This window comes from Sorghum bicolor, chromosome 2, assembly GCF_000003195.3.
Source record: "Sorghum bicolor cultivar BTx623 chromosome 2, Sorghum_bicolor_NCBIv3, whole genome shotgun sequence".
NCBI lineage: Eukaryota > Viridiplantae > Streptophyta > Magnoliopsida > Poales > Poaceae > Sorghum > Sorghum bicolor.
Genome location: NC_012871.2, coordinates 54543243 through 54557253, shown reverse-complemented (window position 1 = coordinate 54557253; position 14011 = coordinate 54543243). Strand labels below are relative to the sequence as shown.

General features: G+C 44.0%; 1 protein-coding gene across 1 annotated transcript; it reads left to right on the top strand.

Annotated features, from left to right (window-relative positions):
• Positions 9215-12552, top strand: LOC8054567 (receptor-like protein kinase HSL1). Its single transcript, XM_002462182.2, has 2 exons — positions 9215-11787; positions 11991-12552. Exons 1-2 carry the CDS (start codon positions 9282-9284, stop codon positions 12368-12370), a joined length of 2886 nt encoding a protein of 961 aa, XP_002462227.1. The 5' UTR covers positions 9215-9281; the 3' UTR covers positions 12371-12552.

The following is a 14011-nucleotide window of genomic DNA, read 5'->3' as shown; positions in this document are numbered from 1 at the left end:
GTGCGAGGAACAGCTTAAGGCCGTGTTTAGTTTCTGTACAGAAAAATTTCACGACACTATAGCACTTTCGTTTGTGTATAGTAATTACTGTCCAACCATGGAGTAACTAGGTTAAAAAGATTCGTCTCATAAACTCTGACCAAACTGTGTAATTAGTTTTTATTTTCGTTTATATTTAATACTTCATGTATACGTCTAAAGATTCGATGTGACGGGGAATTTGAAAATTTTTAGATTTTAGAGCGGAAGTAAACAAAGGCCTAATAATAACTTTTTAGTATGAGGGAAAAAAGATTTTTTTCATCGAAAGGCACTTGTAAGAGCATCTCCAACAGTTATGCAATTGGAATTTGTCAGTCCCTAAACGTTTTGCCAAAGGAAAAATAAGTCCATCTCTAAGTGTTTGGCATTTTTGACTTAATATTTCCCAAAATGGACCCACTATTTTTGTCCGAGATCTTTTTTTTTGTTTGGCACGCTTCGCGCGAGATTTTTCCTCTGCGCGGGAATTTGCGTCGTCCGTCGCCGCCAGTCCACGAAGTCGCAAGTCACCGCCGTTTCTGTGAATCGCGGCCTCCCGGTCCGCCAGTCCACGAAGTCGCAGTTCGCCAGAGTTCCGTCACGCGCCAGTAGTCCACGAAGTCGCAGGTCACAGAGTTCACGTCGCGCGCGGCCTCCAGACCGTACCCACAAACATACAAGATCAAATTACAATGGACATATGGCCACATATGTATCAATCGCCAAGGACACGTATCTATCAAGCGCCAAATCAATGACCTCTACAATATGTACTTGAACCAGCCGGCCAAAACATCCTCGCAACCGGCCATCTTCTACCCTAAGCCGGCCAAAGATTGTAATCCAAACCGCATACAAAAGATTGGATCGTAGGGAGTACATCAACCATAGCTGTGTCGCGTCGTGTGAAGGAAGGAGAGGAGGCGGCCTCACGTCGCGTGAAGGAAGGAGAGGACCGGTGATGGATCGTATGTCCTAGTTGCACGCGGGGAAAGAAAAGAGGTGGCGTGAAGAAAGGAGGCGGCGGCGCGGGAAAAAGAAGAGTTCACGTGGGGAGGAGGAGTCCTCGTGAGAAACTACCGCAGCGCGTAGGGAGGTCTCGCACGACAAGGAGTCCATAAAACTTGAGATATCAAAATTGTCAAGCCATTGTGCTTATACAAAAATACCAAGTTTAGTTCATTAAATGTCAAGTTTGTCAAAATACGTAGTCCAATTACTGTTCAAGATGCTGCCCCATTTGATTAAACCCCGTCTGTTGGCCACGACCGTACCTTTGCCGAATTCGCTCCAAATTCGTCATATCAACCGGATCTATTAATTCTCCGATCCTCGGCCTTCATTACCTTTGTGTATTTGTGATCGCTAGACCAGGTCCACCGTCCATGTGTTGTGCAAGTTTCCATATATTTACTGGATTCACAGCTACGAAAAAGTCCCATTTACATTCCAAGGTCATCCGACTTTCCTCTCTAATTTATAAATTTAGTTTTTTTTTTAACCTTCGTCAACTTTTAAAAATAGTTCACTTTTGCACCTCAAGTGGTTTTAATATTGGTTTTGCTCGTGCGGCACCACGTTAGAGGGGTAAATCAGATTAAGTCGAAAGTTCAAGAAAATAAATTAGGCTATAAATATTCTTATAAAAATACCTAAAATTTCATAAAAATATTCAAAAATTATCCACCAAAAGGCTTCTGGCTGCTCAAGACAAAAAAGGTCCAATTTACCTCCCTCAACTATTATGGTCATATGATTTTCTTCCTCATTTATAAAACCAGCTTTTTTAATTTTAACTTTTGAAAAGCATTCACTTTTTGTATCTTGAGCAGTTTTGATAGTTGTTTTGCTCATATGACACCACATTAGAGGCAGTACGAACCAAGATTTAAGCGCACCCAGTTCGCATATGAACTTCATTTTGGAAGTTCTACCTATGCATGGAAATATAAGAAGATAAGCTTTTCAATACTGGGCCTATGTCAAAAGTCTTCGGAATCAATGGAAATTATTGAAACAAGTGGATGTCCAAAATTTATCAGGGTGTTGTGGTGCTGTCTTTTTGGTCGTTGGGCCTTGTAACATGCCGAAACTCAAGTAGGGGGTCCTTGGCTGCTCCTTAGACTCTATATTTAGCAGCCTTCACCCAAGTTAGGGTTTGAGTTTTGCTTCAGATTAATCTATATCTTTGAACAATCATTGTTTGTAGGTTATTTTTTGAGACCCCCAACTTCGAGTACTTAATCATACAACCATAATTGTTACTTGAATCAGATTGCATTCTTTTTTGAGTTATTGCTTGCATTCTTTGATTTATAACAGGGATTAGCCCTTTCAATGAGGTCAACTACATAGTGACATGGTTGATAACCAAAGCTGACGTGGTGCTAAGGTTGCAAGATTCAGGTCGGATCGACATGTCGTGAATCCACCAAATCGATAATTACCTCCACATGATGGAAGACCGAGGCCACGTTCCAATAGTGGTAGTGAGCACCGCTAGTGTCTTGGTAACGACCGTGATGCCTAAGGGGAGGGTGTGAATCAGGCAACTTAAAACTCTATTTCTAAACTACGACCTCTAATTTTCAACCTTAACAAAACCTATGCAATCAAGTAAACTATCTAATTGTAGAATTACCGTTTGCTAGGTGTGTTGCTATCTCCACCGCAAAAGAGTTATACAACCTGCGTTCCAATCCTATCAACTTGCCTATCAACTATGCTAAGAAAGATAAAACACACAACCAAGGTAACAATGTAAATGTGAAAGCTTAAGTGTGGTAGAGATGCAAACTTCCTTCGATGACTCTGATTTTTACCAAGATATCGAGTAGCGCACAAGTTTTCCCCTAGTCCTTGTTGGAGCCCCTCGCAAGGAAGGCCTTGCAAGGGTCGAGCTTTCGATCATGTAATTCCGTCGATAGTCCCGGACCTTTCCCACACGCAAGTGGGTATGTGCCTCTTCGATGTGCCTTCCGGTAAGCCTCTTCTAGACCGCTCCATGTCATCTTCACTATCAGGCTTCTAGCAAAAATGTCGTATGTCTTATTCCCTCTGGTACACGATGGTGACCACACCACAAATGCAGTTGATGTATACTACAAGCCCCACCGAGTACAAACACAGTGCGCACAAGCACCTTATGGCAATTGGGGTGCAACCTCACTAAACACTAGGGCCAAACCTAGAGCAAGCACAATAGTAGTGGTCTAATCAACCTAAGCACTTTGCAAAAGCACCTAAGCCAATCATCGAGTGATTCTTTAAGCACTTTGGTGTCAAAGCTCCTAGAGATGAACCTCAGCTCATACACATGTTCCTTGAGCTCCCACACTTTCCATGTGGCCGGTTGGGTCATATTTATAGCCACCCAAAGTGAAGTAGCCGCTGGCCTCCTTGATGGGCAACTCTACGCACTATCGGACAAAAAGGACCACACCATCGGACCATTACATGTTAGGGTCCGACACCTTCCAACAGTTAAATTCTAGGAGACCGTTAGTTGACTATTGTTGCCGCTCCCTCGCTGATAGCTGGGCCTAAATGTTGGACGATTTGATAACTGCATGTCGTCCTGAGCTTGACACCAAAAACCCTTATTGGAACCTTTCTAGATACCATGGGACTGCACCTCTAAATGGTCCATCCTCCATGTCTTAGACTATGCTTCTTCAAGATCTTTGCATCTAGCTTGGTTCCATCCTCCATGTCTTGGACTATGCTTGTCTTTTAGGTCTTCAACAAATCTTCTAATGTCTTGCTTGTGGTTAATCATCACGTTGCCTAAGTCCAATCCACTTTTGCACCCATGTTGAATGACAAAATAAACATTTGCAAATTCATTAGTCTAGCTTGGTCATGATGGTCATCAAACACCAAAAATCCAAACTAAATGAGCCAAGGTTCCATTTTTCTTACAGTCTTCGACCACTTGCCACTATCCATCATGTTACCTTCCATATCCTTGCCTTGTCGTCAAAAGGAGGGGTGCACCTAGGATTTGAAGAAGCTTCCCTACCGCATCTTCCCCAACCTTATAGCCTCACTTGGACCAAGAGGATGTGGGCTCGATGCTCGACAAAATCTACCTATTTGCAGTACACACAATAATCACCGCTAACGATACATATATTGACTAGAAAACATTCATACATTGTACTAGTATGTACATCTTGTTGCAGTATCATACAGATAAGATGTGCCTCAAATTTAGACACGTGATTTGTTATATACCCTAAAAGACACATAAGGGCGTGATTTGTTCCAATATGTTTAGAATTAGGCTCCATATCATAGCTAGGGCCTTCTTTAGTTGGTGAAAAATTTTGCAAAGTGCTACTGTAGCACGTTTGTTTGTATTTGACAATTGGTGTCCAACCATGGACTAACTAGGCTCAAATGATTCGTCTCGCAAATTATAGACGAACTGTACAATTAGTTATTTTTTTACCTATATTTATGCTCCATACATATGCCGCAAGATTCGATGTGATAGAAAATCTTGACCATTTTGCAAAATGGTTCAGGAACTAAACATGGCCTAGGTACGTGTAATTTTAACTTGTATAGGAACCATGGTTGTGAGTTCAGGTCATGGACGAGATAGAGAGGGATGTGACTATGTGAGGGCATTATGGGAAGTAAAAGAAGATGGACAGAGGAATAATTTTTGTCTCTAATTTTAGTATAAGATATAGATATTGATATAGGTACAAATATAGATATAGATATAGATATAGATATAGATATAGATATAGATATAGATATAGATATAGATATAGATATATATTTGTTCAGGCTGTGAACAATGATTAATCTTTTAGTTAATATTGAACCTTTTGATAATAATTTATTACAGACTAAAGAAATGATATAAATATAGATAGATTTTGTATGGATTTAAGAAATAATTTTTTTAATTAGGCCTTGTTTAGTTCCGAAAATTTTTTGGATTTTGGCACTGTAGTATTTTCGTTTTTATTTGACAAATATTATCCAATCATAGATTAACTAGACTCAAAAGATTTATCTCGTGATTTACAGGCAAACTGTACAATTAGTTTTTATTTTCGTCTATATCTCATGCTTCGTGCATGTGCTCCAAGATTTGATGTGACGGGAAATCTTGAAAAGTTTTTGGTTTTCAGGATGAACTAAACAAGGCCTTAGTATTGGATTCTTGAATTAGGATAATACTTCCATTGATCCTTGCTGGAGCCCCTTGTAAGGATCAAGCTTCTGGTTAGGTAACTTCGTAGATAACCCTGAGGCCTCTCATACATAAGTGGATCTCCGTGTGACCTCTCATGGACCTCTCCTTATTGAGTTTCTGACCAAAACATCTCAGGTCTTGTTTCCTCTGTCAGGAGGTCATATTACAAAGGTGGTTGGCATGATCTCACAAGATTACACACAAACATGGTTGGCATGATTCACAAGTTTTTTTACAAAAGCTAATTACTATAAGGCGATCGGAGATAAAAAAATTTTGGGTGTCACATCGAATGTGTCGAAAGGATGTCGGGAGGGATTTTTAGAAACTAATAAAAAAACAAATTACATAGCTCGTCTGGAAACTGCAAGACAAATCTATTAAGCATAATTAATCTATCATTAGCACATGTGGATTACTGTAGCACTTAAGGCTAATCATGACTAACTAGGCTTAAAAGATTCGTCTCACGATTTTCAACCAAACTATGTAATTAGTTTATTTTTTATCTATATTTAATGTTCCATGCATGTTTCCAAACATTCGATGGGACGAATGAAAATTTTTTTGGATGGAAACTAAATAAGGCCTAAGCGAAAAGTCAAAACGCTAGCTTTTGAGTCAAAAGCACAAAAACTGCATCTCAAACAAACATGCATGCCTTGGAAAATGTAGGTTTTCTTGTCCTGTTTGGTTTACGGTGATAACTTTTATGATATATCACATCGAATATTTAGATATGTGCATGAAGTATTAAATATAGACTATTTACAAAACTAAAAACATAGCTAAAGAATAATTTGTGAGACGAATCTTTTAAACCTAATTAGTCTATGATTGAATACTAATTGTCAAATAAAACAAAAATACTACGGTGCCTATTATACTTTAACACCCAACCAAACACCCTAGTGCTCTTCCGGCAGTAGAGTAAAATGATTTCAATAGGCTTGTCACTTGTTTTCTATTCCAGAAGTAGTCTTCCACATGGTGTACACCTACTTTCTCTTGTTAGTATCTAGGTTTCTGACAAAGCAAATTTACCATACCCAAGTAAATTTACCGTACTATATATTCCTCCATTCCATACAAGGATAGCCTTTGCTTCCTGGTTGAAAAACCATACAAGCATTTTATTGAAATTTGAAGATTACCTTAGGCCCCGAAAAATTTAAGAGATTTTACCTCTTATTTTTTTGCACAATATACATAATTATATTAAATAAATATACAAAGGAAGAAAAGATTTTCTATACTAATTGTATACCATAAAAAAAATATGAACGCTTTCGTCGCTGCGGATAGTTTATTCGTCACTTTGCCAACATGAGACGCGTGCCCTTGTCGATATATAGTGGTCGTGAGCACCGCTAGCGTCTTCGACCATTAGCCACTACCGTTCGTGTTACCTTTCACATCCCTGCCTTGCCGTCGAAAGGAGTGGTGCGTCCAAGATTTGGAAAAAGCTTCCTTGCTGCATCTTCTCTAACCTTATAGCCTCACTTGGATCTAGAGAACGCGGGCTCGATGCGACACATGCTCCCTTGATGAATTATCGGTATCAAGTTTCTTGATATTTTCTTGTTTATATCTCAACACATATAGATTTATATGATGCAATACTTTTGTAGATTTATTCTCGCTCTACTGTTTATATAAACAATAATTAAGAGTTATCTTTTTTTGTAACCACACAGTAAAAATGTAGATGTTTACGTTGATGCGGGCATATCATTTGAAAAAACAAGCCGACAAATCTTGAGATTGACGAAATTATTACACCACGCCGAGAAGGAGGATGAGTATATGGATACAGATGGGATCTCCTTGCTGCGTGGTGTTTCCAAAGGTAAATAATTTGTTTTTCTTCTTTTAATTAGATTCTGTTTTGCGTTGCTAGCATGCGAAGTTATTGACGACGGCTGCATATATGCACGAGCGAATTTATGTAGATTTTATTTATTACGGGTTTGCCTACGAAATAGGAGTATCAGATTTTGGTGAAGTTCATCCCCGCAATCTTTGCATCTCTAGTCAAAGCGGCTTTAAGAAAGCCGTGGAAACGCATACGACTGCATCACATGAACCGATGGCTGCAGAGTAGCGGTGGCGCACTTGCCGTTTTGGCACCGCACCGCGCCCGCCCGCCCGCCCGCCAGCTTCTCGATCGGCGTCCGTTCCCGGAGGCCAGGCCTAACCTCCCCGGGCGGTGCGCGCGTTCTTCCGGCGCCTCGCGCGCATCCTCACGCGCTGCATCCTACTCCTATCTAGCTCGCCTGGCTGCCGCGGGGCGCGCCGCGCGGGAGACGCCGTCCAAGGAACCGGCGCCCGGCGGGAGGTCCTCCTCGCGCTCTCACGTTTTCTGCCAGCACGCGCTCCCGCCGATCGATGGCGTGGCACATCCCGTTCCAAAACTTCCCGACCCAGCCCCGCCCGCGCCCGCACAAAAGCTGGCGGAGAGTCACCCGCGTCGCGCGCGCCGCCGAATCTTGGCTGCAGCATGCACGCGCCACGCCATGCTCGACCATGCCGCCAGCCAAAAACGATTTCCAGCACCGCTCTCCCGGTAGAAACGCTTCAGTTGCACACCGGCTGGAGTGGACGGCAGAGAGTGTAGCGCGCTGCGTGAGGCGTGCCAAACGCCTGCCACCGGGAAGAAGCCAATGCCAAGCCATAAAAGCCCTTTACGCCTGGACTGGACACCAACGCCGGCTTCTCTGTCACACACTTCTCTCGATCTCTATCCTCTGGCTAGAGGCCGCTTCGGTTCTCGTGGACTGCCGAACCGCCCCGGCCTCGAACTCGTTTCCTAGGTGCTAGCTGCTACTACGCCTACCCTCGAGTCTGCAAGGGATACACAGCAGTAGGGGTGAGGGGCTGCATTTCTCAAAACTGATCTCTTGTGGCCTTGTGGTGACTCCTTGTGACTCTGACTATAGTGGCTAAGGCCACAAAGGATTGAACACACCAGACTAGGATGTTCCTTGGTAAAACCAGTCACTGGATTTATTTATCTGGCCGTAACAATATCAAGATCAATTTACTCACATTTTCTCTTTGTAAAACACATGGTAAATGACCTTTAAGTATGGCAAATGACATCCTACAAAGAATGTGCTAGCCATTTTGCCGTGATTTGAAATTTTTACCTTTGAGTTTTGGCAGCCAAATCATCGGTTACTTGAATTGTGCCGTCAACCTACTATAAATACAGGTATATCCAAATGCTTTGGTCTATTGCTATCGTCATTTGTCGCAACTTTCATAAGTCCACCAGTAACGTTTTTGGGTGGCGACAAACGGCTATTTTGACCCAACAAGGATGAGAAACGATTAGTTACCAACTACTACATTGACCCAATAAGAATAACTGACATATTCGATAGATAAGCTCAAGCAAACAGATTCTAATTACTTGTCAACAATTGTCACGTTGATTTACTTGTCAAAAATGTATCCTTTCTAAATCCCAATTGCTCGCCACACTTCACTGATTTCATTAGTGATACATCTACCCACTCAGTGCGAGTCATCTGGGTGGAATTACCTTAATAGATGCATTTGGTGTCATGTTTCTTACTTGGGGCCATTTTTTTTGAGCTAGGCCTTGTTTAGTTCTCAAAAAATTTTATAAAAAAATTCAGATTCCCTGTCACATTGAATCTTTCGGCATATACATGAAGCATTAGTATAGATAAAAATAATAACTAATTGCACAATTTGTCTGTAATTTGCAGATGAATTTTTGAGCCTAGTTAGTTCATGGTTGGACAATATTTGTCAAATACAAACGAAAAAATTACAGTGTTGATTTTGCAAATTTATTTTAACTAAACATGGCCTTACTCAGGGCCAATCTGGGTGTACCTCCGTTGGGTTCCCCTACCAAAATCACCCTTGTGTGACTTCCAACGCGTAAACCGTGGAGCCGCCAATTCTGTGACCAAAAGGCAACTCCCTCCTCAAAACCTGCCCACTCGGCCACTCCACGCTCTCTCCACAGTCCACTCGCCCACCACCGCCACCGCCACCGCCACCGCCAGCCATGGATGCCACCCGCTCCCTCGCGTTCCTGCTGCTTCTGCTCCAGGCCATTGCGGGCGCATCCTCCGACACCAACCACCTCATCGCCGCCAGGTTCGCGCTCCGCGACCCCACCGGCGCGCTCGCCGACTGGGCCGCCGCCACCAACAACAGCTCGCCGTGCCACTGGGCGCACGTATCCTGCGCCAACGACTCCGCGGCGGCCGTCGCTGGGATCCACCTTTTCAATCTCACCCTCGGCGGCCCATTCCCCGCCGCGCTCTGCTCCTTGCGGTCCCTGGAGCACCTCGACCTCTCCGCGAACCAACTCCTAGGCCCGCTGCCGGCCTGCGTCGCGGCGCTCCCGGCGCTCGTGCACCTCAACCTCGCCGGGAACAACTTGTCCGGCCAAGTCCCGCCGTCGTGGGGCGCCGGGTTCCGCTCGCTTGCCGTGCTGAACCTGGTCCAGAACATGCTCTCGGGCGAATTCCCGGCGTTCTTGGCCAACCTCACCGGCCTCCGGGAGCTCCAACTCGCTTACAACTCCTTCGCTCCGTCGCCATTGCCGGAGAAGCTCTTCGACCTAGCCGGCCTCCGCGTGCTGTTCATCGCCAACTGCTCCCTCAACGGTACCATTCCCTCTTCCATCGGGAAGCTCAAGAATCTCGTCAATCTGGACATTTCGAGGAACAACTTATCTGGTGAAATGCCACCTAGCATTCGGAATCTGAGTTCTTTGGAGCAGATCGAGCTCTTCTCGAACCAGCTCTCCGGTAGTATTCCCATGGGTCTAGGGGGCCTCGAGAAGCTGCATTCGCTGGACATCTCCATGAACCAGCTCACTGGGGAGATACCGGAGGACATGTTCACGGCGCCGATGCTTTCTAGTGTGCACCTGTACCAGAACAATCTGTCCGGTCCGTTGCCGGTGACGCTGGGGACGGCGGCGCCAAGTCTGTCTGACCTGAGGATTTTTGGCAACCAGTTTTCAGGGCCGCTGCCGCCGGAGTTTGGGAAGAATTGCCCGATCGGATTCCTGGACGCGTCGGACAACCGGCTGTCGGGTCCGATTCCGGCGACGCTTTGTGCTTTGGGGAAACTAAACCAGCTCATGTTGCTGGATAATGAGTTTGAGGGGCCCATTCCGGATGAACTGGGGCAGTGCCGGACACTCGTGAGGGTGCGGCTGCAGAGCAACAGGTTGTCTGGCTCAGTGCCACCAAATTTTTGGGGATTGCCCAATGTCTACTTGCTGGAGCTTCGTGAGAATGCACTGTCAGGGTCGGTTGATCCAGCCATTGGCAGTGCCAGGAACCTATCCACGCTGCTCCTACAGGACAACCGGTTCACTGGTACTCTGCCTGCCGAACTGGGGACGTTGGACAGCCTGCAAGAGTTCAAGGCCTCCAACAATGGTTTCACTGGACCCATACCTCGGTCGATTGCCAAGCTTTCATTGCTTTACAATCTTGATCTGAGCAATAATTCTCTCTCTGGAGAGATCCCAGTGGATTTTGGTAAGCTGAAGAAACTGGCACAGTTGGACCTTTCACATAACCACCTCACCGGGAATGTCCCTTCGGAGCTTGCGGAGATCGTCGAGATAAATACACTTGATTTGTCAAACAATGAGCTTTCTGGTCAGTTGCCTGTGCAGTTGGGGAATCTCAAGCTAGCTCGTTTCAACATATCCTATAACAAGCTCTCAGGGCCTCTACCTAGTTTCTTCAATGGCTTACAGTACCAGGACAGCTTCTTGGGCAACCCTGGCCTGTGCTATGGGTTCTGTCAGAGCAACAACGATGCCGATGCCAGACGAGGCAAGATTATCAAGACGGTAGTCTCCATCATAGGTGTTGGTGGGTTCATCCTACTCATTGGCATTACTTGGTTCGGCTACAAGTGCAGGATGTACAAGATGAATGTTGCTGAATTGGATGATGGAAAATCTAGTTGGGTGCTGACATCCTTCCATAGGGTGGATTTTAGTGAGAGGGCCATTGTCAATAGCCTTGATGAGAGCAATGTGATTGGCCAGGGTGGTGCAGGCAAGGTGTACAAGGTGGTTGTTGGGCCTCATGGTGAGGCCATGGCTGTCAAGAAACTTTGGCCTAGCGGTGTGGCAAGCAAAAGGATAGACTCATTTGAGGCCGAGGTTGCAACACTAAGCAAAGTTCGGCACAGGAACATTGTAAAGCTTGCATGCAGCATCACAAACAGTGTCAGCAGGTTGCTTGTCTATGAGTACATGACAAATGGTAGCCTGGGGGATATGCTCCACAGTGCGAAACACATCATCTTGGATTGGCCCATGAGGTATAAGATTGCTGTTAACGCTGCTGAAGGACTCTCATACTTGCACCATGACTGTAAGCCCCCAATCATTCATCGAGATGTGAAGTCAAACAACATCTTGCTTGATGCCGAGTATGGTGCCAAGGTTGCCGATTTTGGTGTTGCAAAGGCTATTGGGGATGGCCCAGCTACGATGTCCATCATTGCAGGGTCTTGTGGATATATCGCTCCTGGTTAGTTGCTGATGCCTAACTGTAGTTCTACATGTTCACTTAAGTTGTTGTGCCTCAGCTTTTTACTTTATCCTTTTTTTTCCTTAGTTGCTCTATACAGTCTTTGAAAAGTAGTATTCTAGTAAAGTGAAGCTACAGGTTAGAGCTAACATATATTGCATATTACTAGTTCTAATGCCTGATTGATCTGTTATGCATTGCAGAGTATGCTTACACTCTCCATATCACTGAAAAGAGTGACATATATAGCTTTGGTGTGGTGATCCTTGAGCTTGTTACTGGAAAGAAGCCGATGGCAGCAGAGATTGGCGAGATGGACCTGGTGGCGTGGGTATCTGCCAGCATTGAGCAGAACGGGCTAGAGTCTGTGCTTGATCAGAACCTCGCTGAGCAGTTCAAGAATGAAATGTGCAAGGTTCTGAAAATTGCACTGCTCTGTGTCTCAAAGCTTCCAATCAAACGCCCACCAATGAGGTCCGTGGTGACGATGCTGCTGGAGGTCAAGGAAGAGAACAAGCCAAAGACGAAGGTGGCGGCAACTCTGCCTGTCGGACCTGGGGTGGCAAACCCATCTGAACAATAATAGATAAAAGTAGTGTTTGCTCTTCTTGGGATAATGTACTAAAACAATCTGCATTAAATCTGATCTTGAGAAGTTCATTCCAGGTAGCAGCTAGCTAGGTCTTAAACACAGAATGGTGATTTCTAAAGCTTGTAACTGTAGTAGCCTTTGGCTCTGAATGAGAAAGTGCTGGTTGCTGTCAATTTGTCTCTGGAATTTTTCTTATTTTTGTTCATGATGGGCTAGTCCCATCATGGGTGGGTTCACTTTCGTTCTTTTGTACCTGTTTCCTGAAAGGTCTATCTTCCAATCCTTTCCACCTGGTTCTGGTAAGATACTTCGGAACATCTTGTGGACATGATACAGTGCCTAATGACCTAAAACTTCTATGGATGTCAATCTAACTACTGAAAACACGGTTGTATACAATATTATGCACTTATCTGCATCTAAGAGACATATAAATACATAGAAAACAATTTTGGATATATCTTTCAGATGCTTTGTACACTGTTATATATAGCTGCACATGAAACTGGAACATTGCTATTTAAATAATGTTTCAGATGTATTGACTGCCTTTTTATTGGCAAGAACAGGACTGTATTTAATTGTTCCTTTGTTCTGTTCCTCGCAGTACTACTAATTTTTTGATTCCTTCAGCTTGTGACCAGCCAGTCTCATCTTGGCTGCTCGGTGTTTGAGCAGACAAGTCAGTAGGGGAGGACCTCACCTCATCGACACACGCGTGGCTGCCCTACCGAGCGGAACGACGACGATGATGACGACACGCCACCCTCACAGGAGGAGCCACACATAAGTTGGTTGAGTTTCTCGTTTGATCTGTCATGTACTAAAGTAACAGATAAGGAGACACTTAAAGAAGAAATGAAAATTTTGAGGTTTCAATGCTTCATGCAAGCTGCATAACAGTCATAAAATTTTTATCTTTGTATATGGCAAAAAAAACATGACTCTGCATATCCCCCGATGTATGATCAGCCTAGATCATTAGCCACCAAAAATTGTGTGCTTGCCATGCCATAGAAGCAAAAACAATTGATAAAACTGCGCTTGAAAAATAACTTTGTCTATCAACCATCCATTGACTCTTCATGTAACTTTTTCACTAACAAAGTATCAGATAAGGAGAAACTTAAATAATAGGAAATGAACACTTTGAGGTTTCAATGTTTCATGCAGGCTGCATGTTTTTCTTTGTATCAGTGCAATTCATTATATGTACATATGCAAGCTTCATCTAGATTTTCGAATATAAATTTTTGAGTAAATTGCACGGCCGGTTCTTAAAGTATTACGTGGTTTTCGTTCAGGTCCCTAAACTACGAAATCGCACGTCTGGCTCCCTAATGTATTTAAGTGATTTCATCTAGGTCCCCAAACTACGAAATCGCACGTCTAACTCCCTAATGTATTTAAGTGATCTCATCTAGGTCCAAAATACACATATAGGAGGGTTAGAAGCTGACATTATCATCCAAATAAATATTATTTTAGCACATGACCCCTGATTTAAGTCCACGCGTGCAGCCGCTGGCTCGCCCTTGCTCACCATCACAGCGCCCGCGACATACGACCTGGTCATGTAGGTTACAATGATGACCTTGTCGTGGGAAGACTCAAGAAGGATGGAAAAGACAC

Excerpts from the sequence above, each read along its gene's own strand:
- LOC8054567 (XM_002462182.2), top strand. The coding sequence starts at position 9,282 with ATGGATGCCACCCGCTCCCTCGCGTTCCTGCTGCTTCTGCTCCAGGCC. Across the intron at positions 11,788-11,990 it reads TTGTGGATATATCGCTCCTG|AGTATGCTTACACTCTCCAT; the intron begins GTTAGTTGCTGA and ends TATGCATTGCAG.